At 46.5% G+C, this 27,065-nt stretch overlaps 2 protein-coding genes across 3 annotated transcripts in view; both read left to right on the plus strand.

Annotated features, from left to right (window-relative positions):
• METTL22 (methyltransferase 22, Kin17 lysine) overlaps positions 1–27,065 on the plus strand; it is a 243,238-nt gene that overhangs the window by 19,661 nt on the left and 196,512 nt on the right. The window lies entirely within an intron of this gene.
• Positions 4,767–26,137, plus strand: LOC147685335 (uncharacterized). The gene is made up of 2 exons (XM_086939779.1): positions 4,767–7,542; positions 25,710–26,137. The coding sequence occupies exons 1-2, from the start codon at positions 4,767–4,769 to the stop codon at positions 26,135–26,137; spliced, it is 3,204 nt and encodes a 1,067-aa protein (XP_086795905.1).

Genomic DNA, 27,065 nt, shown 5'->3' on the forward strand with positions numbered 1-27,065 from the left:
CGTCGATGGTGCTGTTCGTGCTGTTCGACCACTCCAGCGGTCAGTCAGGTACCCCCTTACGGCAGTGCGGCCTCGCCCCTTCCAGGCCACCCCGGTTCGCCGGTGTACCAGTGTCTAAGATTCAATCCAGGGGCAGAAGGCGGCCGGGGAGATCTGCACCTCAAGGCAGACCGCTAGGCTCAGGGCCTACGGGACCCCAATACGGCACGCGTCCCCTCCAACGGCCAAGACCAGGGACAAACCAGATCGGGCAGCCAGCGGCAGGTTCCTCCAAAGTGGCTCCAAGCGCTCGGCCGCCACAAGGGCCCACCATGCAAGTGGTGGCAGGCACAGCGCTCCGCTCCCCAAATCCGTGTTGGCAAGCTGCGAATGTCCCGCTTCCTCCAGACGCCGCCGTAAAAGCCCACCTCCAATGTAATTGCAAGCCACTCCACAGTCTCTATCATCAGCGACCAGGGCCCCCGATGTTATCCCCAGCGCAGCCACTGCCGTGGACCGGCCGCCAGGCTCAACGCGCCTCACCTCGCTGTATGCAGGCGTAAGCAGGCCCTCGCATCAGCCCTCCAGCCACCTGCACTGATCAGGCCCAAATCCGGCAGTCACCCACGTGGCGTGTGTTCTCTCGCCGATATGGGGCTTCGCCACTTCACAACCTCGCTTGCCTTCCTCCGCTGGCAGGTATGCTGGTCCGCCACTCCCTGCTCTACCTCCGTCGGGCCGTCGTTGCAGCGCTCGGATCGGCTCCGAGTTTCAGGGGGCCGCCCCCCGGTTCCTTCTGTCAGCCCCAGGTGCCGTCTAGTCACCCGGTCCGCCGATCTTTCCTCCCAGTGTCCTTCAGTGGACGCTCCTTCCGCCGGTGGGTCCGGATCCCCGCTGCTCCCGCTCAACGCGACGCACCCTGCGCTGGTGCAGCGTCAAGGCCCGGGACTGCTCCGCCTCCTCCGGCCACCAGATCACGCGAGGCCGCTGCCTCGCAGGCCGCCGCTCAGCGCCCAGCTCTCGCTCTCCACCGGTCACCCTCTGATGAAGGGAGGGCACCGGAATACACCGCCAGTTATCGGCAGCCCCCGCCGATCGAACAGCGCAGGTAGGGTGCCTCGGGACCCCCGCAATGAGCCGCTGTGCAGGATCGGCGTCGGAGAGGCTCGAGAAAGCGTCCTACTCCGACGCCATCTTGGCCACGCCCCCTTATGTACTTTTTTTAACTCGTTCCAACAGGAAGGACCCTGTGCGCTTTTCTACCTGTTTTTTTTTTTAAAGTTGGTGCCCAATTTGGGGAAAAAATGCCTAGATTTGACTTTGCCTCTGTTTTTTTTCCACCATCCCACACATCATATTTCTTGGTATGTCTGCCTTGCAGGTTCTTTTTCCTCTCAACTTTCCCTCTTTATCACTGTTGTCTTATCTTTCTTTTGTTCATCTGTCCTCCCTTTCCTGCCTGTCCCTTGTTATTGGTCAAAGTCGGGGAAAGGAAAAGCTATGGTCCCAAAAATTGCATGCCGGTGCCCACCTGAAACCACAGGAACAAATTAAACGCTAATTTAAATGTATTGTTAAATGACGTTGCGAGAACCGAAAAGTCGATCTTTCCCCGGCATCCTGTCCAAACTCTTTTTCATGCACTGAGTATTTTAAAAACGACTGTTTTGGAAAGTTGTCATGGCAAAAATCCCGTCTCGGTTACTGGTCTGCAAGTCCTTACTCTTTCTCCCTTAACGGAGGCTCGCTGGCGTGGTTCCTGTTAGTGACACCTGTTGCCAAACTGCAGTATCTGTGCTCCTGCTGCCAAGCTGAGCTGCGGCAGCTTCAGTCTCGCCACCAGGCCTGGGATCGGTATTTCAGTTATCTGCAGTATTTCCAGTCCTCTCTTTAGGTCTGGCATTAGCAAAGATCTTTTGATTTTTCTAAAATTGCATGCATAATATACTTAGCTATACAGACTGTCAGTTCGCCATCAATAGCTGTGTCACTCATATCCTGGCTGGGAATAGGTGTCAAGGGTGGAGGGGCTCCAAATTATTCTTACAGTGTGCTTTGGATACTTTTACATTTTAGGAAAGCCATGCTCCTAGCATGTTGGCAATCCTTTATTTGATTGCATTTTTTTATCATTGATAACTGCACAGAACTTCAATGTTTAAATTGTTAAATCTGTTTAGAGCTGCCAATTTCACAGAATAATTATTAAAAATATGTTTTTATTCTAAGGGGCCCCACTAATTATTTTTATGAAGGATGACTCGTCATAAAAAGTTTGATAACCACTGCTCTAGATGCACACAAACATTTGCAAAGCCAGTGAGTGTGACTTACAAATCACACAATGCAAACCAGACTTGTTGGCTCTATCAGTGTTTTTTAAGAGCGAATTTGACCTACATGCAGCTTCTTGGAGTTCCATTTTGCTGGTTTTCAGTGAGCATGGTGATAATGGATTTATTTATTAATTTTGCTATTATAGTGGACCTAACTGAAGAGGGCAGCACAGCATGATCCAAAGCAACTGATGAATTCTAATAAACAATAGCAACTTTAGACTCTAACAACGGATAAGGTTATTCCTATGTAGAACTAAGTAAAAAATATTGAGTTCTCTACAGGGATGAAGGCTTTAACTAGAAGGCAACAACCCTAAGAGATATTTTTGTATCAAAAAAGGGGAAGGCTCAGAGTGTGAATTTTTTAGGGGATTTTTTCAAGAGAAAGTTGTGAGAATTAAAGAGTGGTTCTGTTAAAATGAAAGAATACTGGTCTTCTCAAAATAATAAATGTTGCTGAAGATACATCTGGCCCGTTTCTGCGGCAAAGTAAGGCCTGCACCAGCCGTCACCCTCTGTTGCGGTGCCAGTCCCCGCACCTCTCAACCTTAGGGACACTCGCGTGCCCTCCCGCGTGGCTCCCTCTCCAGCATGGCTTGCTAGACACTGGGTAGGTACCCCTTTGTGTCGAATGCCCTGGAGCTCTGTAGGTTGCACTTGTGTCTGTGTGTGAGTGAAGTTTGTACTCCCAGTGTTGCACCCAGCATGTTTGCCAGAAAAATGGATACAGCTGCATCCCAGGCTATATCTGTTTTGTATAAGTGTGACTATTGCTGTACCTGATTTGTATGTGTGAAGAAAGAGTGCACTGTTGTATCCCCTCTTTGTTCGTGAGGGACGCTTTCACTGTTATGCTTGTGATGTAAGTGCATATTTGTGTGTGTGATGGAAGGTAGGACTGATGTCTGTGTTGTTTCTCTTTTTTGCGCAAAGGTACTTGCACTGCTTCTCGCCTGTTTTTTCAAAGTGGCTCTGGACCTTGCAAACTTTTCTATTGTGGTCGCAGAGAGTTTGTCTCTCTTTCTGTTCTGATTATGGATGTGTATATATTTCCGGTTTGTTTTTGGGTTGTCTATTTGTATTCTTTGTTCTTTTTATAGCACTCTCCTAACTCTTGCAAAGCTAATTTGTATTTTCGTGGTCTGTCCTTGCTGATCATGATTCTAGATTGTGTATCCTATGCTGTGTGCTCGTCTATTCTGTTTGCTTCTTATGTTTGTTTCTAGCTTGTATCTTCCTTCCCAACAGTGTTTATGGGTTCCTGACTGTTATAAATAAACTACTGTTCCTGTGAAAACGTCATAAGCTACCAACAATTTGTAGTAAGATCAGATCACAAATCTTTTTCCAAAGCTCTGAATTCTATGTCAGTCCACGGAGGCTCAGATTATGCTTCTCTTCACTTTACTGACATAAACAGCAGCCAATAAAAAACTTTAAACTGGCATGACCCCGGAAGGACAACCCCCTCCAACAGTATGCACCAATCACTATCAAGTCCACTGTATATCTGTCCATGTTTATCAATACGACCTCCTCTTTCTTTGCTGCTGCAGCAGCGAGTTAAGTGCCCTTCTATTTTACTTCTTTCTTGGGGGTAATGTGTGTAAGGGCGGTGGTTGTAGACGGCGCGCGCGCGCGTCAGTGATGATATGTGCTGAGCGGACCTCCGCTCGTGGTTGAGGTGTTTTGGTGACTTTGTGATTATTGCCTTTTTGTTCAAGTTTTATTGTTTATTGGCCCGCGCGGGCGTTTTTCTGTGTTCAGCGCGTAGCGCGACCGGCGGTGTACCGGTAGGGGGCGGTGGAGCAGGAGGAGGCAGACGCGAGACGCTCGCGCGCAGGAGGCAGTCGAACCCGGGCCCCACACGCACTGCGCATGCGCGAGGAGCCGACTTTCGTTTTCCTTTACCGGCTCCTCACGCATCGCGCTTTCAGACTGCATCAATCCTGGCCTCAGTAGAACGCTAAACGGAGCGCATCCGCATTAGAGCTCTGCTCTAGGGGAGCTTACAGTGTGCAAAATAGGGGTCTCCTTCCACCTAATATTCAGCCTCATTGCCTGTAGTGATTTTGGTTATTTAAGTTTGTGTGTGTGTTGGAGGCTCCCCTGGGCTACTCCCCCCCTTGAAGCTCCTCCACACCTCCCTGCTTCAGAGCTATGGCGTACTACGCCGAGGAGGATAACCAGTGGGCAGAATACGATGAATATGTAGACTATGAGCCACAGGAAGAGCTTTTGGAGGAGAATTTGGTAGAGGCCCTGGATTCCCACGTCCAGGGGTCAGTGAAGACTGCACTAGTCCAGGCTCTTAAGCCTTTTGCTAAGCCCCTTAAAAATTATGGAAAGAGAAAGTTCAAATCTGCCGGGATGGGTGGTACCTCTTCTCAGTCCTCGGCCCAGGTGTTGGCCCGAATGGCCAGGAATGTCCTGAAGGACCATGGCTCAATGGCGAATGACACGTCTGGGGATTCTTCCCCGACTCCGCCGGATTCATCTGATTCGGAGGTGGGATCCGTAGCCCCCAGAAAGAGATCTAGGAAGGTGAAGCACACCCAAAAGGCGGACGATGGTCAGGTACCCAGGAATCTTCTTTTTAACCCAAACAATATTGTGCACCCTCGGTCCACTGAGTGGATACCGTGCCCTGAGGTGGCACAATATGTGAGCAACAACCTGCGTCAGGGTTTCGATAATGGAGTGAGGGCCACGTTGCGCTCCGAATGCCCCAGGCCATCCTTGACAGGGAAGGTGGCTGACACACCGGATTTAGATCCCACAATGGCGGCGTTTATGCGCAAGTTTGCGAAGGATCCAAAGAAGGGGCTGGATAGAGCATGGAGAGGTGTCCAGGACAAAATGTTGGATGTCGCCGGTCCCCTAACGAAGATTCTGGACGCGGCGGTGATAGCCAAGGATAGGAATGTGCCGCTGAATGTGTCGGAGGTTCTGGAATGGGCACAGCGTGCCATGTGCTTTTTAGGTAATGCCAATGTGGCCGTGTCTACAGAGCGGAGGCGCTCTTTTCTTATGAGACTTGACTCCCAGCTGGCGGAGATGGCCCCTTCCGAACCTGGTGTCCTAGCTAATGGTATGCTATTCGGAGACAAATTTGTCAGGGAGATGGGCAAATATGTTGCCACCTTCTCCGCATTAGACAGGGCCCAGTCCAACATCAAGAGGGTTCTCCATGGTGGTGTTTTTGATAGGGCCGGACGCCCAAGAGGTCGAGGGTCCAGCCGAGGTTATGCACAGACCTCACGTGGAGCAGAGCAGAGGGGCAGAGGTAATCGACGCCCCAACTTCTACCCCTCCCGTGATAGAGGAGGTCGTGGCAAGGGGCAAAGAGGAGACTATCGTGGACAACAGGCGAACTCAGGAGACTACTCCTACTCAGGTACGACTTCTATGCCCATCAAAGCATATGGTGGGGGGCAGACTGTCACTTTTTCTCCACAGGTGGCGCCAACTTACGAACGACCCTTGGGTGTTACAAACGATACAGGGTTTCCACATAGAATTTTATGCCTCCCCGCTGCAGAGGCGGAGACCAGGTCCTCTGTGTTTTTCCCAAGCAGAGCAGAGTTTCATCGATGCAGAGATATGCTCCTTGATCCAGAAGGGGGCGATTGTGGAATCCTCCCCACACGAGCTAGGCTTCGTCAGCACCGTCTTTGTGGTCCCGAAGAAGGACCAAGGGTATCGACTGGTGTTGAATCTCAAGGAGTTCAATGGCTGGGTCGTTTATCGACACTTCAAAATGGAGGGGATACACCTCCTGAGAGATATACTATTGGAACAGGATTGGATGGTGCGTCTGGATTTAAAGGACGCCTATTTAGCAGTGGCCATCTATCCCCCACACAGGCGGTTCCTGCAGTTTCAATGGCGCGATCGGTGGTTCGAATTTTCCGCCATGCCCTTTGGACTGTCGTCCGCCCCATGGTGTTTCACCAAGCTGATGAAACCCATCGTGCAGACGTTGAGGGAACGGGGTGTTCGCCTCATTATTTACCTCGACGACATCTTGATCTTAGGTCAGTCACCGGAGGTGGTGTCGCTCCATCTGTCGTGGACGATCCACCTCCTTCAGGACTTGGGCTTTCTCCTGAACATACAGAAGTCGATCTTGCAGCCTTCTCAGGTGATGGAGTTCCTGGGTTTCCAGGTGGACTCGGTGAAAGCTCAATTACTCTTGCCCCTCAAGAAGAGGGTGGCGGTGAGGAAGGAGTTGAGGAGAGCGCTTGTCTCTCCGACAATCTCGTTGAGGACGTTGGCACGCCTGGTGGGGCTTCTGGCTTCTTCGATCCAGGCGATCTTTCCGGGTCCTTTGCATTACAGGGCCCTGCAGCGTTTGAAGGCCTTGCATTTGCGCAAGGGACTGACCTATGCCCAACAGATTTCTCTTTCTGCGGAGGCACGTACGGAGATAAACTGGTGGTTAGAGCATATGGATGCGTGGAACGGCAGAGCCATTTTCGCGGCCACCCCGGAAGTGGTGATAGAGTCGGATGCCAGCCGGTGGGGCTGGGGAGCCCGTTGCGGCTCGGTGGAGACCGGGGGCCGGTGGTCCCGCGAGGAGTTGAGTCTCCACATCAACTGTCTGGAACTCCTGGCGGGTTCTTTTGCGATCCGCACTCTGTCCCCTCAGGGAGTTTCGTGTTGTATTCTCCTCCGCATGGACAATGTGTCCGCGGTACGCTACATAAATCGCCTGGGAGGCACCAGGTCGCGTCTCCTAGCGGAGATAGCCAAGGACTTTTGGCATTATTGCCTGGCCCATCAAATTTCGGTGACGGCGGAATATATTCCGGGGTCTGCCAACGTGACGGCGGATTGGAACTCTCGATACTTGAGAGATGCGAGCGATTGGAGACTGCACCCTCGAATCTTCGGGGCATTGAACCACAAATGGGGTCCGTGTGTGGTAGACCTTTTTGCCTCTCGGCTCAACAGGCAACTTCCCCAGTTTTACAGCTGGCGCCCGGATCCCTTGGCGATCAGCTCGGACGCCTTCCTTCAATCGTGTACGACGGGCATTCTGTATGCGTTTCCTCCTTTTATCATGATCCCGAGAGTTCTGGCTCAGGTTCGGAGGCAGAAAGCGGAATTGGTCTTGGTCTCACCGTGCTGGAAAGCACAAGCGTGGTTCCCGGTGGCAATGAGTCTCACCTGTGCAGCGCCGGTGCAAATTTCGACGTTCCCGGATCTTCTCACGGACCCGGTGGGTCTTCCCCACCCGCTGGTCCTTCAGAATCAGTTGTCCCTCATGGCGTGGAGACTTTCCGGCGACGTTGGCAAATGCCGGGAGTTTCAGAGGACACTCTCTTTTTCCTATCTCAGGCATGGGCACCTTCCACCCACAAGCGATATGAGTCAGCTTGGAGACGATGGGTTGGTTGGTGTAACGAACGGCAGGGGGATCCGATGGGATCCGATATTACTGTCATAGCAAATTTCTTATCGGAACTGGCGCGGTCTGGTCTGGCTTATCGCACAGTGAATAACTTCCGATCGGCGATCTCCGCGGGGCACCCGCATGTTGACGGTAAGCCCGTTGGGGAACACCCTTTGGTGTGCAGGGTAGTCAGGGGGGTCCGCTTAGTGAAGCCCCCTCAACCCAGGTATACTGAACTCTGGGACGTGTCAGTGGTCCTACGTTTTTTGGCGGCCTGGCCGGCTAATGAGGGTCTGTCTCGCAAACAGCTCTCAGCTAAACTTACACTTCTCCTCTGCCTGGTTTCATGCAGGCGAGTGTCGGATATTCGGGCCTTGGATTTATCAGGTAGAGTATTCACTCCCACGGGAGTTTCTTTTACGATCTCTAGGCGTACAAAAACGCATACAACATGTATTGCATATCCTGCATTTCCTCATCACAGTAAATTATGTGTGGTCAAATGTTTGAAGGTATATGAGGATTGTACTAGGGAATTTAGAACTGGTTTTGGTCAACTGTTGATTTCATTACAGAAACCTTTCCGCCCAGTCACCAGTGCAACTCTGGCCAGGTGGGTTACCTGGTTGTTGGGCCTGGCGGGTATTGATACCTCTATATTTGGGGCTCATTCTGTGAGAGGGGCTATGGCCTCAAAATCCTTTGGTGCCGGCTCCCGGCTTCAAGATATCATGACTGCGGCAGATTGGTCTTCTGATTCCACCTTTAAAGTGTTTTATCATAAGCCTATTGTGGATGTGGCCTCGGTGGTGGTGGATAAACTTTAAACTAGCATAATCTGAGCCTCCGTGGACTGACATAGAATGAAAAATTGTCTAGCAGACGCGACAAAGAATTTTCAATTCTATTAAGGACACGGAGGCGAGGATTATCCCACCCGGGCTTGCAGGATTGTATTTCATGCAATGTTATATGGTTGATGAATTCTTGTACCCACCCGAATGATTGTTATTGGCTTGTTGTCTTTCCAAGTTTGGGAATGGCCATTACGACTTATGTTCTTGTTTCAGGAGATCAGCACAAGCAGACATGAGGTGAACAGTCTATGCTCTGGAAATCTGTGACGTGGTGCAGGAGATGCCTTCCTCGACGATGGATGCGATGGTTGCCACGTTGGCCTCCGGTCTTGTTGGACTGATGATGTGTCGCAAAGAAAGAGGAGGTCGTATTGATAAACATGGACAGATATACAGTGGACTTGATAGTGATTGGTGCATACTGTTGGAGGGGGTTGTCCTTCCGGGGTCATGCCAGTTTAAAGTTTTTTATTGGCTGCTGTTTATGTCAGTAAAGTGAAGAGAAGCATAATCCTCGCCTCCGTGTCCTTAATAGAATTGAAAATTCTTTGTCGCGTCTGCTAGACAATTTTTCATTACCCAGCTTAGTTGCTTATGGTGCGCTTAAGGAGGCATTGCTTCTTTTTAGTGCTGCTAATCTACATAATTTTTTTGTTCTGGAAAGAAACCCCTCCAAAACGGATCTGTAAAATTATCACCCATTTTCTAGTATTTCACTAATAGTCTAGTACTGTTTTAGTCATCAATCAATCAATCCATTTCGGCTTTATTCGGTGCAAGCAAAAAAACAAAACCATAAAAGCATACTATTTAAATAAAATCGTTCCTACATTACATCATCATAATTAAAAACATTGAAATAGCAAGTTGTATTTATACACACTAAGAACTTACGGGACTTAATATGGATACATATACAATATAAAATAGAAAACAAAGCTGTAGTAAAACACCCATTTGGCATTATAAACAATTCAAGTTGTTACGCAAACAATTTATACACGGTAATTCATTCTAATTAGAAGTGCTGGTGCTTATTTAGTGCATAGGGATATATATAAAGTGCATAGTGCCGAAGCTTTTCTTAGTACATTGTTTTGTCAGTATAGGAAATCATAAGTACATGAGATTACATAAGGGGCAAGAGCGTTTTAGGTAGTAACAGTGAGAGAATCTAACAATTTTCAACCATTTTTAGGTCGAGCAGACGTACTCTCAATGCGTGAGCATTGTGAGTGTCTGCTGCAGACCTAATGTGGCCCGTATTTAGGAAAGTGGACACGACTCAGACGCGTGCTTTTGCAGTCTCAGTTTTGACCGCGGGAGCGCGTGTCTGAGCCGCGCTTGCGCAGATCAAATCACAGCCCCTGCTCACACACAGCCAGCCCCCACCCCTCTGCATGCACGCACACACACACAGGCGCGCGCGCACACACACACACACACACACACACATACACGCTGCCGCCCCCCACCCCCCCTCCTCCCCATCCCCCCTCCCCTCCCCCTCCCCCTCCCCCCTCCCCCCTGCATACACACAGACACGCAAGCACGGAGCCCCACTCACTGGGACTTCTCCTCTCTCTGCACCGGAGCCATGCGCCAGCCACTGCAGCCTGCCTCCTGGGAAGCTCCGGTCGCGTGTCAGGCTCCGCCCCCGTCCCAACAAAGGTTGCCTGGCTTCCTGTTGAAGCCGGGCTGCGGCGGTGAGTTTGCTTGTTTTTAAATGAATTTGAGATTCTTCTGCGATTTTTCCGTACAGATCTATTATTTTTAACACAGCTTCAAGCTCGGGGACCTTTGACATCTGAATAAGGCAGAGAGACCTATCGCCCGTTCAGAATGAATCAATCTTTTGAAGAGGTCAAGAATAAAGGATCTAAGTTTTCAACATAAAATCAAGGGATATAGTTAAAAAGGACACCAATTCACTATAGAATACAAAAAAAGAAATCATGTCAGACTGCAGATCCTGGCGTGACCTGACCTCTCTTCTTTGCTCTTCTGTGGTTGTTGTAAGGAGGACGGGATGATGCTCAGTTATAGATTTACAGATTTGCAGCGTCCAGATGGTTTAATCACCCCGTGATTATAGCGACTTTGTTGGTTAAGCTGTTTAGTCAAGAAGAAAAACAATTTCTGATCACTCATAAATTTGTGCTATTTCCGTCTCAGAATGACTTTCTCTGGCCAGTCCTTTTGGGGGTAATGTGAGCACATCCCATCCCCACGGACACCGAGTCACAGGCTAGAGAGGTAGAAGAACGCACGTCTCCTTCATCAAAATGTCACATTTACGGTTCAGAGTTCATGAACGTGTTCGTGAAGCTGTTCCTGGCTACTGATCTGGCTCCCCCTGTTCACATACCGACCTGCAGTAAACACATGTTACATTTAGTGGCACCGAATTCTAATAGATGCCTTGGATAACGGGAATAGTAACTCCAGAAATTATAGGGTCGGTAGAGGCCCCACATTATAGAAGTCAGGTTAATTCCAGATTTTTTGTTTTTTGTTGATTATGATTTCACCCAAAGAATCCACAGAAAAAAACATGTTTATTGGCAGACAATATGCTTGTCTACTAGGATCAGCAGCTAACCAGCATTATAAGAACATGACAAGTCCCTGAACTTCAGTTGAAGGGATGGGAGGGTTATGTTCCATAACCTAAACCATGGGCATTCCCTCAATGCACGGCTTGTGAACTTGCACATACCACAGACAACATCACAAATGACATATTTAATGACACCAGGGGTGACATCATTTATGACCCCACTGGCATCAACCACGACATCCCAAAAGCAGCAAATATTTGTATTTTTTTCAAATACATCTGCTGCTGAAAGCAATGCAGCCTTTTATCTGTGGATAACCTCTGTGGAAACATCTCTGCAGCAGCCCTAAATCCTTTCAGCTGCATTTAATGTGCCTAATGGTGTATATTTCCAGTGAGTAAAAAGTGCAGCAACCATTATTAGTCACATCATTTCTGCGGGACATTTACATGTTAGCGCTCCTGCTGTCGCATTAGAACTGCACTTAATGTGGCTACATATATCTACTGCTTGTCAGTGTAACTACAGCAACCTTTATTATGAATATCATTCTGGGGCCATCTCGAGGTTGTCAGTGATGCTTCAGTCTTTCATCTGCATTTTCATCTCTGCTGGGAATTCACTGAATTGGAGCAGGATTTGTCCTTTCATTATATTACCCGCAAAAACACCCAGGCATTTTGTTACTGCAGCATTACACCTGCATTTATTTTTATATTACGTATATCTTCACATTCTCACTATCACAGCTTTCCAAGGCCCGGCTTTATTAACGAGACAGCATCTAGATATGATGGGGAAACTACAGCAATTACAGCATCTCTGAACGTGTGTAATGAGATTGATGAATTGTGATTACAAGTTACAACTGCAGCACATTTTCTACTCTACACATAGAAATTGTAGGTCATTGAAAGTTGACCAGGGCACTGCAGGCTTACAAATACCGTTCTTGTCTGCTGGGACGTCTATTGCTTGTGAGTGTACCTGCTACAGCGTTTTACCCTTTTTAGGTCTCGCCCTGGAATTCGCATCCGAAGGATGCGTCCAGGGTCGGAGACTTATAGTTATCGGACATGGGGGAATGAGGACAAGAAACTGTCACGAGCTTTTGAAGGCAGATTTGGGTGCGCGAACGCGCACGTTCCGTCCCGCGCCGTGCACGTGCGCGCGCATATACACAAACAGCAGACAGACACTCGCTCACACACACACCCTCTCCCCCCCCACAGTCACACACACAGACTCCAAGACACACACACACACGCACGCACGCTCACACACATACACAGCCCCCCACCGATGCACGCGCACACACACATGCCCCCCGCCCTCGCAGCTCAGGCGGGCATATACACAAACAGACAGACACTCGCTCACACACACCCCCTCTCCCCCCCACAGTCACACACACAGACTCCAAGACACATACACGCATGCACGCACGCTCACACACATACACAGCCCGCTACCGCCGCACGCGCACACACACATGCCCCCCGCACTCGCAGATCATCAACAACGCGAAGCCACACTCACCGGCTTCCTTGGTGCGGCGGCGGCGGCTCCTCTCATCGGCATCTGCAGGGCCCGGCAGCAGGACTCTTCCTCCCTCCTTCGGCACCGGGGCGCAGGGTAGGCTCCTGCTTGCTCCGGTGCTCCAAACAGCCGCGGCTCTTCCGTGGGAGGCGGGGTAGGCTCCCGCCCTCCTACTTCCTGTTTCCGGTTGTCCCGCCCGGCCTGCCTGACTTCCTGGTCGCAGGCCGGCGGCGCGAGCTCTGAACTTGTGCAAACGAAAAGTGCATAGAGATGCAGTGCTTGCCAGACCTCATTAACTACATGGTTATAACGTGGAAAGCGCTGCTCTATTCACTCAGCCTTATTTTTAATGAAATCTCGCCTGTGTACTGCATCCATGTCGGAGAAAACAAAGCAAGTACCAAGTGCCAACTAATGGAAGCTTTACAACCCCATCTTGCTGCACTTCACATGATGCTGCCCTGTTACCTCAGAGGAAGACCTGCCCTCTTGAAAAGAGAATTCACCATGTGGAAAGGGGACGTGGCCTTAGACATGCAGGGCTTTATGCAGATAAACTGCCCGAGGCCCTCTTTCAGTTTTCAGACCCCCCCCCCCCACCCCATCCGTTTGCAAATCGAATGTACATATAAAAAATATTTGGACACATCATTAAAATGATTAACTTTTCTACAAGAAATATTGTATATGTACTTTTTTATGCAGAGAAAATTTAAATACTGCATAAATTACTTTTCTACAACACATATTTTATATGTACCTTTTTATGCAAAGAAAATTAAAATAGCGCATAAATAAAAACATTGCCATTTACAGTACTAATAGCTCAAACTTAAATAATGCGAGACCTATTGCATTGCAAATGCTTGTTTAATATAGTAATGTCTCCAGATATGTGTAATCCTTTCATTTTCTAATTGCAAGTTGTACATATCGGGTCACAGAGTTTATGATTTTCAAATTTTCCAGACTACAAAAAAATTGAAAGCTTGTTTGTAATTAAAACACCTATTTGATAAAAAAAGGCTTTCAAATTGATTTCCGGATATCTCTATAAAAACTGCAAAAAAGGATAAAATGCAACGTGGATTTGTTTTTTTTTTCCATCACACGGGCAATTTGGTAATTTATGGCCCCACTTTTCCATTTTTGGGAATGCAAATAAAAAGTGTAATGTCCCCATCCTTAATCTGGTTAAATAAAATCTATGTTGGATGTTTCTTACCAGCTTCAGATAATGCTCTAACGTCATTGTGAGTGAACATTCGCAGTAAGAGACAAAACTAGGTTTTTTCATATCATCCCCATTCCTTTCGTTTTCCATGATGTTTAAATATTTGAGCTTCAGGTCACTTTTACCGAGCTCTAAAATAGATGTATGTTTATTTTTATCAATTTCAACTTTACTGCGTGTTAATAAATTAAAAATATGCTCCAACCATGGTATTTTCCGGCTATGGTCTAAAGTTAAGCAATCCATTATTATATCTTGAATAAATCTAGTTTCCTCCTTTGCCCATATCCCTCTCCAAAATATCAAACCAGCCATATTTATTGTGTCATTAAGATAAGGGGCAGACAATTCTTTGTGAACTATATAGTTAACTGTAGCCTTTGGGACTGCCAACAAACTGTTGAAAAAGTTGTTTTCTTGGGTTTGTAGGGAGGTGGTGTTACCTCTCCCCCAGATTGCAGCCCCATAGCAGACCTCTGTGACACATTTACTCCGATACAGATTTAGGATTTCAAGAACAGGTTTGTTCCCTAATTTCGCGGAGAATCTAAAAATACTCTCTGTGATTTTTAAAAATGTCATATTTGATGACTCAATATGTGTGTTCCATGAGCTGTTCCTATTAAAAAGCATCCCCAAATATGAAAAAGATAAAACTCTATTAATAGTAACCCCACCCACATGATGTTGTCTATTCTTAGATCTGTTACTCCCACATGCCATGACAAATGTTTTCTTTAAGTTTAGCTGTAGGTCTTTTTTTTGTTCATAAAAGATACAAAATTATCTATTAAAAGTTGCAGCACGTTCGCTGTCCTAGAGATTAGCACAGCATCGTCTGCATATAATAAAACTGGGATGGGGCGTGTTCCAACTTTCGGGACATCTGCAGCTTAATTTTGTAAAAAATAATCTATATTATTAATATAAAAGGAAAATAAAAGGGGTGCTAAAACGCACCCTTGTCTGATGCCGCAAGTAACTCTAAAATCCGAAGTACATTCCCCCATTTTACCAAACCGTACCCTAGATGTTAAGAAATTATATTTCTGGGAAAGATATTTAGTTATGCAACACCCCTAGTCCTTTAAGTGTTTGCCATAATTTTTGATGGTTGACTTGGTCGAAAGCGCTTGTTAGGTCAACAAAGCATAAGTGAAGCATCCCATCCTTTGCTAGTGTATACTTCCCTATTAAAAGTTCTAGGTTTAAGCATTGTTCGACCGTCCAAATACCTTTTCAGAAACCATACTGAGCCTTTGTCAGGACATTTTGCTCACTGGTCGAACTTTCAAGCTTTTCTGACATTATACGGCCCATTCCTTTAGACGTAGAATCAAGAAGAGATATTGGGCAATAACAATTAGATTTCGCCCAGTTTCCCTTTTAAAAGATGGGTACGATAATGCTTTTGACCTAAGAGGCCGGTAATATACCCTTAAGAGTAGCATTAAAAATGTTCAATAAAACGGGTATCCAAAAACCTTGGTCCCGAATTCTTAAAACCTCCCCTCTGCCGAACATCTTAGACAAGGACTTTAAGCTTGGCAATACAGCCGAGGAGAGCTACGCTCGCTTTTGCCAATCTATCTCGAGTTCACTGGATAAGCTGGCACCCCTCCGGAAGTCACGGGGTAGGGTGAACCGAGCTAGCCCTTGGTACACGAGCGAACTTCGGCAGCTCAAACTCGACTGCAAACGTGCAGAAAGGGCGTGGAGGAAACAATACTTAGATTCGGAGAAAATTGTGTTCCGGTCTGCCATACAAAACTACAAGGCTCAGATCAAGATGGCTAAAGCGTCCTATCTTGAATCCACCTTGAATCATGCCCCTAACAAGGCACAGGCCCTTTTTAAAATTGTCAGAGACCTTGCCCATCCCACGTGTGTGGCTAGTTCTGTCCCTTCATCGCAAGCTCTCTGTGATTCTATTGCCGAGGCCTTTGAGGAGAAAATCCGCAGAATCCTGGAGGGTCTGCAGGACCCAGTCAATTCTCCTGCTGGTTCGGGAGCTCCGGAGGCGATGGCCAGTCGACCCTTGCAGGGGGTTTCTTACCCCTGTTTAGAAGCTCCGGCCTCACCTGCCAGTCGACCCCGACCAGAGGATCAGGCTCACAACTTGGGAGCTCCGGCGACTGAGGCCAGTCGACCCCAGTTGAGCAGCTCTCCCCTCTTCCCCGTGGATCAGGCCCTCAGTTTGGGAGCTCCGGCGATGGAGGCCAGTCGACCCCAGCTGAGTAGCTTCTCCTTGCCCTTCTCGGACCAGGCCCTCAGTCTGGGAGCTCCGGCAAGTGAGGCCAGTCGACCCCAGCTGAGTAGCTCTCCCCCGCCCCCCTTGGTCCGGGCCCTCAGTCTGGGAGCTCCGGCGACTAAGGCCAGTCGGCCCCAGCTGAGTAGTTCTTCTCTGCCTCCTGCGGACCAGATTCTCAGTCTGGGAGCTCCGGCAAGTGAGGCCAGTCGACCCCAGCTGAGTAGCTCTCCCCCGTCTTCCTTGGTCCGGGCCCTCAGTCTGGGAGCTCCGGCGACTAAGGCCAGTCGACCCCAGCTGAGTAGTTCTTCTCTGCCTCCTGCGGACCAGATTCTCAGTCTGGGAGCTCCGGCGTTTGAGGCCAGTCGACCCCGGCTGAGTAGTCTTCCCCTGCCCTCCTTGGACCAGGCTCTCAGCTTGGGAGCTCCGGCAACCGAGGCCAGTCGACCCCAACTGAGTAGCTTTCCTCTGCCTTCCTTGGAGGAGTTTAGCAGCCTAGCCCTTACGATCTCATCTGGTTCGCCTCTGGATCCTCTTCCGCCAAAACTCTGGAGGCTGTTTCAGGAGGAACTTTTCCAGCCTTTACATTCCATCTGCTGCCAGTCATTTGAAACAGGGATTGTACCGGGTTGTTGGAAGAAGGCAGTGGTATCTCCGCTTCTAAAAAAACCTACGCTGGACCCTGCCTGTCTCTCTAATTACCGGCCAATTTCTCTGCTTCCTTTTCCAGTTAAAATCATGGAAAAGCTGGTTACCCGCACTCTATCCGGCTTCTTGGAAGAAAACACCTGGCTGGATGAGGCGCAATTTGGCTTCCGCCCAGCTCATGGGACGGAATCCGCGTTAGTGACCGTGCTAGACAACCTGCGGGCGCGAGTCGACAGTGGTCGGGCAGCCTTTTTGGTGCTGCTCGACATGTCGGCCGCGTTCGACACGGTCAGCCATCCAACCTTGATAGCGAGGCTGGAAGAGTGTGGAGTTAAAGACAAGGCTAGGGACTGGTTAATTTCCTACTTGGATAATCGTCAACAACGTGTGTCGCTCCCTCCCTTCAGCTCAGAGGAGCGGAGAGTAGGACAAGGAGTACCGCAGGGCTCAGCCATCAGCCCTATACTCTTTAATATTTACCTCCGCCCTCTAGTCCAGCTTATTAAATCTTTTGGGATCTCTGCATTTAACTATGCAGACGATACCCAGCTGGTCTTTTCTCTGGAGGGACAGGATGCGGTCCCACTGGAGACTTTCCACCGATGCATGCAGGCCACAGCGGACTGGCTCCGCTTGAACTCGTTACAGTTCAATGGTACTAAAACTGAGGTTCTGCATTGCTCCAGTGACCGAATCCCCAGGGACCTCCCAGACGACTTCTGGCCCCCGTCCTTCTCTGAGACGGTGTCAGCCACACACTCGGCGCGTAATCTGGGGGTCACTTTTGGGCCTAATTTACAGCTGGATCTGCACGTAAATAAGACCACGTCCACGTGCATGATGCTTATCCGGATGCTGCGTAAGGTCCTACCTCTCCTTCCTGAGCAAGCCAGATCCGAAGTAGTGCGGAGCACTATTTTAAGTCGACTCGACTACTGCAACGCACTACTATTGGATGCCCCTGTAACACTACTGGGCAAGCTCCAAAGGGTACAGAATCTGGCTGCCAAACTCGCTCTTTCCCGCCCCTACTACAGCTCGTCTACAGCAGCACTTCAGGAACTCCATTGGCTGCCGATTCACCTTCGCGTCCGCTACAAAGCCGCATGCATAGTGTTCAGAGCTATTCATGGCTTGGGACCAATCCCGTTGCGGAGAATGTTTGCTTGGTATCTTCCTTCTCGAGCCTTACGCTCCTCGTCATCCAAGCGGTTAGTAGTCCCGCGCTTCCAGAGAGTGAGGATGGGTGGCCGATCGTTCAGAGTAGCGGCGGCCAAACTCTGGAACTCTCTGCCACTATCCCTTAGGAGCCTTGAGGCTCTTCCAGCCTTTAGAAAGGCGTTGAAAACCTACCTCTTCCCGAGGATAGGCTAGTTGCTGAAGTTGTTGTTAGATCAGGGTTCAAAGCGCCAGGATGCCCTTGGTGGTGACAGGCTGCGCTCTATAAGTATACCACAATACAATACAATACAATATTGTGTTTAAAAACATCAATAGGGACTCCATCCGCGACCTCGGCTTTGCTGTTGGTGCTTTTTTGTAGTGCCAATCTAATTTCTTCTGGTGTTATTAATGGGGTTCCAACAGATTCTACTAATATAAAGTTTCCCCTGTTACCATTGGCTATTTTCAAAGCGTCTGGGTTGAAAATACTCTCGTAGTGGGTTACCCAGTCTTCCGGGGCTACCACTGTATTCATTTTTACGGCATTGTTCTCTCTTAAATAAGGATGATTAATAGTTTTCCAAAAGAGTGCTTTATCGTTCAGCTCTGCCTCATGGGTTAATTTCTCCAATGCCCCCTCACATATCTCATTTTTCCTTTCTTTCACAGCATTTTTATAATCTTTCCTCACAATACTGATCCTGGCACAATCTCTAGGTTTTTGTTTTAGTGCAAATGTAAGTTCCCCATTCAGCCTAGAACATTCGTGGTTAAACCATCTAGGGTTTAGGCCGCAGATGTTCTTTCTCCTCTTAGCTGTTAGTTCGCCTGCGATGGTAGTAGTAATATTACAAAAGGCAGTTATAATTGCTGAGTCAGCGGAGAAACCATCCAGACAGATCTCTATTTCTCTTTGGGTTTTGCTTAATAGGTTTTCAATAAATGTGACTGGATTCACTCCCGTCCACTTTATTGAAATACCATTATTACCTTGTGTGTTAATTTCAGCGTCCATTGTGTTCCCCCATGCTTTTGGTGTTAGGTTTAATCTCAATGACAAAATTAAGGGGTTATGGTCACTGAAAAGGCTTAAATTAGTTTGTATTTTTACTACCAGATTGCGGCAGTTAGATGGTACAATGAAATGATCGATGATTGAGGATGACCTTCTCCCCACGAAGGTTTGAATTGTTGTTTTGCCATCTAAACTGGTGGTTTCTAAAACATCTAGATCATATTTATGTACGGCATTGTTAATTACCTCCCCATATGTGTCATGTGAAAAGTACGGGATCCTATCACCGAATTCATCACAGTACCCACTGGTTCTCCAACTTCGTAAGCGCACTTAGCACAATTAAAATCACCAGCCCAAACTAAAATAAAATCCCCATCCAGCCCCTTCAGAAATGTATCCAAATCATCTTCAAGTGCTTTGATAACCTTGCTCTTCGTGCTGTCGAAAATATTGTTATAAAAGTTAATTATAACTAGTGTCTGTTTACCTTTTGAATAAAAGCGCAAAAGCTGATAATAATGTGATGAAACATGTGTATCCCTTAGGGTCAGTGGCGAGGTAACTGCAATTAAAGTGGCAAGGCCACCTTTCGCTCTACCCATCCTGGAAGGGCTAGCATTTGTACAAATAGTTTGGCAGCCATTGATATAAAAAGGCTTAGTGCACCACGTTTCTTGAATTAGTGCAACCGCACACGCCTCTAGTGTTTTTAGCCAGTCCTCATCCCCGATCTTGCTTTTAATTCCAACGACGTTCCACGTCATAATATTTAAAACCTTACTTTGATATGTGGTAATGTTGCCTATCATCAGGTCACTGGTAAGTGCGTGCTCACCAACACTGGCACTAGACTCATCCAGAGCCTGTGTCCGGTGAGGTACAGCAAATCCACACCTTCCAAATTAGCAGTCAACCTAGTCTCATAGGCAGCATCCCCAACACCACACAATTGCTCCTCTATTCCACCATCATCAACCTGTGTTGTCGGATAAACATTTAGGGACCCACAGTTTGCAGCATGACCCATGTTCCTGAGCCTATTAGCAGCCCTGTCTCGCCAGTGTCAATCTATTTCACTGCATCTTCTCAGTGGTAAGTACCTGTTGGACAAGGGCACATTTAGCATGGGGTATGGCACATATATGTGTTATAATTACCACAATTAGGCCTGTAAAGAAAGCCCAATGGGACGACCATTATATTATCAAAATGATCAGTGTAATGACCTTTCTCATTCTTTAAAAAAAAGTAGAACAAATCCCCCACCAATTTACTATCTCGAAAATTTACCACTACGCAGTCTCCATGGCATATCTTTCTGGATTTACCCACTCAATTGACTCCTCAGCATGATAATGTCCTGCTATAAGATATGCACCCCAACATTAGAATTAACAGAAAGCCAGTGGACCACCTGATTTTTCAAAGACTCATACGTTTCCCTCTGGGTTACAGCTAATTTCGGGATGTTGTTTAAAACAATAACATATGGAGTTGCCTGGGGCGGAAGATTCAATGACCCCTTATTATTAGTTTCTTCTTCAGCTGACCTGTTCCTATTGATTATTCGCGGAGTTGTAGGAAGCCTTGTAATTGTGTCATCTTTGTCTATCCTTGGACCTGGTGTTTGGTGTATAGTCACAGCATCCTTGGAAGTTACTCCATTATTTGGTGTCTCTCTCTGTGTAGCTTCCCCAATTTTGGTAACAAGATCTGTCTTTCCTTTTACGCTCTCTGATCTGTTTTGGGCTGACATGGTGAGGCAGGATGTCTTACTTTTAGGATTAGAGGGTGGTGTATTAATAACCAAGTCTGTTAAAAAGGCCATATCTTTCTGTAGTAGCTTAATTTTTGACATTAGACGTCTTTCAATACTGTCCAGCTTACCATGCCTTTGCTTAAATAGAGTCTCGAGATCATGTGACTTCTGATTTGCAGGATTACATTCCCCTTTATTTGTCCCAAGGTTAGTTCCTCCCTTTTTATGCTTGAGATTAGGTTTCGATTTAGTCTTTGGTGTGGGCTTAGTTGGATACCTCCACTCTGGGCTGGTGGCAATTAAGGTTTTTTTTTTCTTTTTGCTGGAGGGGATGCCGGAGATGTATCATTGGTTAGCACTGAAATCTCCAGGGGTGAGTTTAGAACACACGGGTTAGAGAGTCCATGGGCATTCATAATGTTAGCGTCATTTATTATCAAGATTTCTGGCTCCTTGCCCTTTCCACTCGTATTGCTCTCCAGAGTTTGTAGATCAGCCCCACCCACTGGCACATTCTCCCTTAGGACGGCATCAAGTGCTGTTTTAGTTGCTGCCAATTGTTCTTCTACTTGCAAATTTCAATATTAATAAGGCCCACAGCGTTTTTTAGATACTTTATGTGAGAGTCCTTTGCATGCGTTTTCCCCCCTAGTGGTGGTAGTTTCCTTTTACCCATAGTTTTATTTGTACTGCAAGTTAAGACAACTTTAATTTCTCTTACCAGACTCGTCGACTTTCCACACAACCAAAAGGGGTGGCCCTGCCCTGCCTCGTCCGGTCGCGGACCGGCGCAGACGGGCCCGCCCTTTGCCCGGGAATGACCCGGGCATGCCCGCACGTGTCCCGCGCAGTGGGAGCCCTGTGTTCTTTTTAAGTGCCTCCCAGGGCTTGCAGGCGGCGTTGGCGGCGTGAGCACCACGAGGGCTGCTGGGACTTGTAGTTCCCAAACCGGCCTCCTCTTGTGGCCAGGACCGGAACCAGGGCTGAAGATATCCCCTGCGTGACTCTGGTGGCGGCAAAGAAAACACCAAAATCTGAAGGCTGTAGCCGGTATGTTAAGCTTCCGCGCAGTGGGAGCCCTGTGTTCTTTTTAAGCGCCTCTCGGCGCTTGCAGGTGGCGTGGGCGGCGTGAGCTCTGCTAGAGGTGCTGAAACTTGTAGTTCCCAAACCTGCCTCCTCTCGCGGCCTCCTCTAGTTGCCGGGACCGGAACCAGACCTGAAGATGTCCCCTGCATGACTCTGCTGGTGGTGGCGGCAAAGAAAACACCAAAATCCCGAAGGCCTTAGCCGGTATGTTAAGCTCCAAGCACCAGTCAAGTAGAGTGGGCCCCAGTTACTGAGTCTTGTGAGACTGCCTCTACTCTTTCCATGAGAAAGCTATGTAGCTGCAATAGCTTGTGATTTTGGTCAAGTGACTTTATCTCCTCGTGCCTCAAGTTGTAAATAATGTGTAAAGCAAATATTCGGAAAACAGCTATACATTGTTCTGTCTAGTTGGCCCGAATTACATAATCACCTGGTTTCCTGTTGAAGATCCTGGTTAATATCAACCTTGTGAGGAACACCAACCGCTACAACGTAGGTACCATATAAACGCAGATGAAATCCAGTTGCACTCCAGGGTACGCAAGCAAACATATATTCAGTGCCACACCTTCCCTTTAGCACCCAGGATAATGTACATCATGGCTAAATACTTATAAGGTCCCAAAGGCTAAACCTATTGGCTATGCCAATGCTTGTTTATTTTGAGAGTAAGAGTATCTGCACTTCTCAAGAGAAACGTAATACATTAAATTGGAGAGTACTGGCACATCTCAGAAACGAGCATGTACTCTGGTACAGAGTACCTGCACTTCTGTTTTTCAATTTCAAGTACTGTACACGGGGATTAGCCTTACTCTCCAAATTCACATAACATAACAAATCTTTTGATCACCCTGCGTATGCTTTGACTATTACTCACAAGCCAGTCCCATAGCTCAGCTCTTTCTGTGTTGGTAGGCCAACCTTTACTACATTTTACGGATTAGACTGCACAGCAGGAGGTCACCTGGTGCACAAGGTCAACCTTGATATCAGATGCCCCTGTGCAACCTCTTCCTTTAATACAGTGAACAGGATGCTTTGATAGGTTCACAGCAGCAAGTCTTACCCAGTTCTTTGCCAATATTAAAATCCATCACAACATGAACTTTTTAATTTGGGATCTCAATCAATACTTTAAAAAAAGGCATCTTTCTACACATACACTTAATTGATGTGAGCATGATAGAGGTGGACAAGGTAAAAAATTAACTGGGCTTGTGGAGTCAAGGGTCGGCTCTGACTCTAAGAGCTTGTACAAGCCAAGCAGAAGTTTGGAAATATTTGGTATGCAATTCATGCAACTGACATCATGTTAAAATATGATGTGGTGTCTTCCAATTATTTTTTTGTTAAATTCTGTCTTTAAGACAGAAGCACTTCAGCATGGTACATCAGATTATGTCTCTGCATTGGGAAGTATTTATTTAAAGTGATAGTTTTTAAACATGCACTGTGAAGCATTCCTGCCCCCCCGGCTTATGACAATTCTATTAGTGAACTAAGAGGCAAGTCAATTGTTGTGTGTGCCTTATAGATGGCCTAGGTTCTTATTATAGATTATGTAAAATTATAGGCTATCAAATCTAATGCAGAACAGATTTTTGTACAGCGCACATCCTGCACTCAAGTATTTGAAGGTGCTCTCATATATGATAATGAACAAAAAGGAGGGGCTTTGCTGAAATAATGTATTTGGCTATGTAGCGGAGAAAGCAATGAATAAACAATTGTCAGAATATATCGAACAAAACAGTCTTCTTGATGACTCTTAATTTGGGTTTCGCAAAATGCATGGAACTGAGACCGCACTCATTAAGGCTGCTGACGATATTAGAACCATCAGGGACCAAGGAGGCACAGCGGGTTTGGTCCTGTTGGATCTATCGACGGCCTTCGACACGGTCAATCACTCCATCTTGATTGACCGTGTCGAAGAAATGGGCATTCACTCAATGGCTAAGGCTCTACTGGCTTCTTTTCTGTTGGGTAGAACGCAGGCAGTAACATTGGGATCATTTAAATCTGTTGATCTCGCCCTACCATGTGGCGTTCCACAAAGCTCATTCCTTTTTAACATCTACGTGTCGGACTTAGCTAGGGTTATTAAAAACTACCGGATGAGCCTGACCACATACGCCGATGACACCCAGTTGGTGATTGCCATCAAGAATGATGGTGAAGAAGTAGCCGCTCGGTTTCAGGAAGGCATGTTGGCAATCAAGGAGTGGATGGCGGAGAACTGTCTAAGACTTAACTCAGAGAAAACTGAGGTAATGATTTTTGGAAAGTTATCTCCGCTATGGTCTTCAGTCTGGTGGCCCACCCCACTTGGAGCTCTTCCAGTACCCGTTCAAAAGGTTAGGAACTTAGGGATAACTTTTGATGATAAGCTGAATTTTGCCAACCATGCCAATCAAGTAGCATCGTCAGCCTTTCACAAACTTAGGCTCCTCAAAAAAATCCTACCATTTCTTCCAGACAACGCAAGAAAAACAGTGGTTAGCTCCTTGGTTTTTTCGTCCTTGGATTACTGCAATGGATTATTTGCAAACGCTCAAGCCCGGGTGGTGGCCAAGCTACAACTTATCCAAAGTGCAGCAGCAAGGTTATTATCTGGCACTCCCAAATTTCACTCTATTAAGGAAGTAATCAGGAACTACCACTGGTTAACTGTGAGAAATCGGATCAGATTTAAAACCTTGTGCCTCACCTTCAAAGCATTAAACGGTCTTGGCCCGGTGTTTCTCAAACAGAAGCTTTTTTTCTATCAACCTAACAGATCACTCAGATCTGAACAGCTGCACCAATTGGCAGTGTCACGTACCAGGACGGTCACATGGGATGATAGATGTTTTACTAACACCGCCGCCAGACTCTGGAACACCCTTCCGAAGATGATTAGATCTTCACCGTCATTACTTCAGTTTAGAAAACTGTTGAAAACTTGGCTGTTTGACCAATAATTTTCACTGTATCACTTTTGAAGTCCGATAATGTTTATCACAGAGACAATTAGTAGAGTCATAGCGCCAAGACACCCACGGGTATAAGCTGCGCTTTATACATTTTTAAAATAAATAAATAAATAAATATGATCACACAATTTGGTCAAACAAGGAAGCCGGTATTGAGCACAGATTTTCAAGTTTCACACTGTGAAAGTGAGTCACTAGATTGGTATCTCTTTCTTACATCAAAGGCTAATTAATGTTGTGCTGTTAATTCTTGGAGGATGAGATTAGAGTGTGGGTGACAGGCAGAATCCACATTTTATTTTTGACTGTTTTACATAGTGCTATCCTTGCCCATGGAAATAAGAGCTATTTACAAGACAGACAGAAGTCTGTTGCACTTTTTATTTGGCTCAGGGAGATTCCTGGGATTTGAACGTGAATTCCCTGTTTTATGGTCGTTAGCTGGAGCCAACTAGGCAACATTGCCTCCTGTGAAAGTATGGCTCAGGTTGGGCTCCAGGTTCCAAGAGGACCTCGTGTTGAGCCTCAGCCAGGCTTCTTGCTCGTACCTGACTCAAGCTTTGAGTGGCTTGTCTATCTCTAAATAGAATCTTAACCCAAATACTCTTGGAAGTAGCCTATGAGCCATTCAAATATTTCAGCCATAGGCAGCCTCTGGAGTTCAATGTGTGCAGTTTATTTAAAAAGCATGATGTTTAATTGCTCGACCCAGGGGAGAACGGGATACAAGTCATTAAACTAGAGAATAAAGGAAGCAAAGAAATTCCTGGATGGAAACTATTGATCATAAATATATACATTCATCCAGATAAGGTCACAAAAATTAAAAAAGCACTAACACTAATAAATTTGATAAAACCTTTACAGAAAACTCATCAATTTCATGAGATATTTATCTCAGGTGATTTCAATAGTAATATAATAAAAGCCAAGCAGGAGAAGAACAAAATCCATAAGATATGGAACGAACTGGAATCACTTGGGTTAACAATCTTAAATGGAAACATGAAGGCAGATCAACACGCAAAAAACACCTTCTCCAGTGGAAAAAACAACTCCACACTAGATTTCACTCTAATTAGTGACAAACTAAAAAGGAATGTTGTTCATTTTGAAATACGAACCCGATCTGAGAGTGATCACTTTCCACAAGAGACCATACTGAGAAAAAACATCGAAGAGAAAACACAGATAGAATTCCTCGCCGCAGTTCCGGAAATACACAAATTGAAGAAAATCAAATGTAAGGGCCCCATAAAAAAGGAGATAATGGAAATGGTACACGAACAAGTAAACGCTATGGAGACCATTGAAAAAAACAATCACTAGAAATAAAATGGGAGAACCTACATAAACTTCAGTAATTTATGGACAAAAAGCCAATAAAGAGCCGGGGTACAACACTGAACTAAGAGATAAAAAAAGGGAAATCGCGAAAAAAGTAAGAACACAGGCCGCAGACAGGAGGTCAGGAAAAGAAGTAGATAACAACGAAATACAGAAAATGAGAAAAGAATATAAAGAGGAATGCAGCAAAGCGAAAAAAATGTACATGGAGATAATTTGGGAAGATTTACTAAGAACAAGTAAACTACCAAATAGTGGAGAATTTTTGAACACAATTAATAAACTATCAAAAGGAACGGGTGGACAATATAACATCGGAATAAGCGAAACAACATGGGCCCATCATATTGAAAGCCTATATAACATCTACAGGAACCATAGCGACAAAGAAATAAATAAAGACTTCAAAAAAAGTTTGGACCAAAAAGAAACAGAAACCGGACAAAGAAAAAATGATTATCATGAAAGTACACACCTAGAAGAACAAACACTTTTTACAACTGTTAAACAAACAACCACCCTGATAAAAAAAAACTGAAAGCGGAAGGAGCAGCAGGCCCAAATGGGATGCCAAACGCCTTATTTAAATACGATCCAGACTTCTGGGCAAAATACCTAACACCGCTATTCAATCATGTTTATAAAGAAAAAAAGATACCACAGTCCTGGCAGGGAAACATCTTCCACCCAATACATAAAAATGGGTGTAGAATGGACCCCGGGAACTACAGATTAATAGCTTTAATTGACGAGGAGGCAAAGCTCTTTGCATCTTGCATATTGATTCACCTCCGACAATGGATAAATGAAAACAAAATAGTACCTAAATTCCTAACGGGTTTTATGGAAGGTATGTGCTGCATAACTAATCTTTCCGCATTGTCATTACTAATCGAAGGAGCAGGATAAA

The sequence above is a fragment of the Lissotriton vulgaris genome, chromosome 10, assembly GCF_964263255.1.
Source record: "Lissotriton vulgaris chromosome 10, aLisVul1.2, whole genome shotgun sequence".
Classification (NCBI taxonomy): domain Eukaryota; kingdom Metazoa; phylum Chordata; class Amphibia; order Caudata; family Salamandridae; genus Lissotriton; species Lissotriton vulgaris.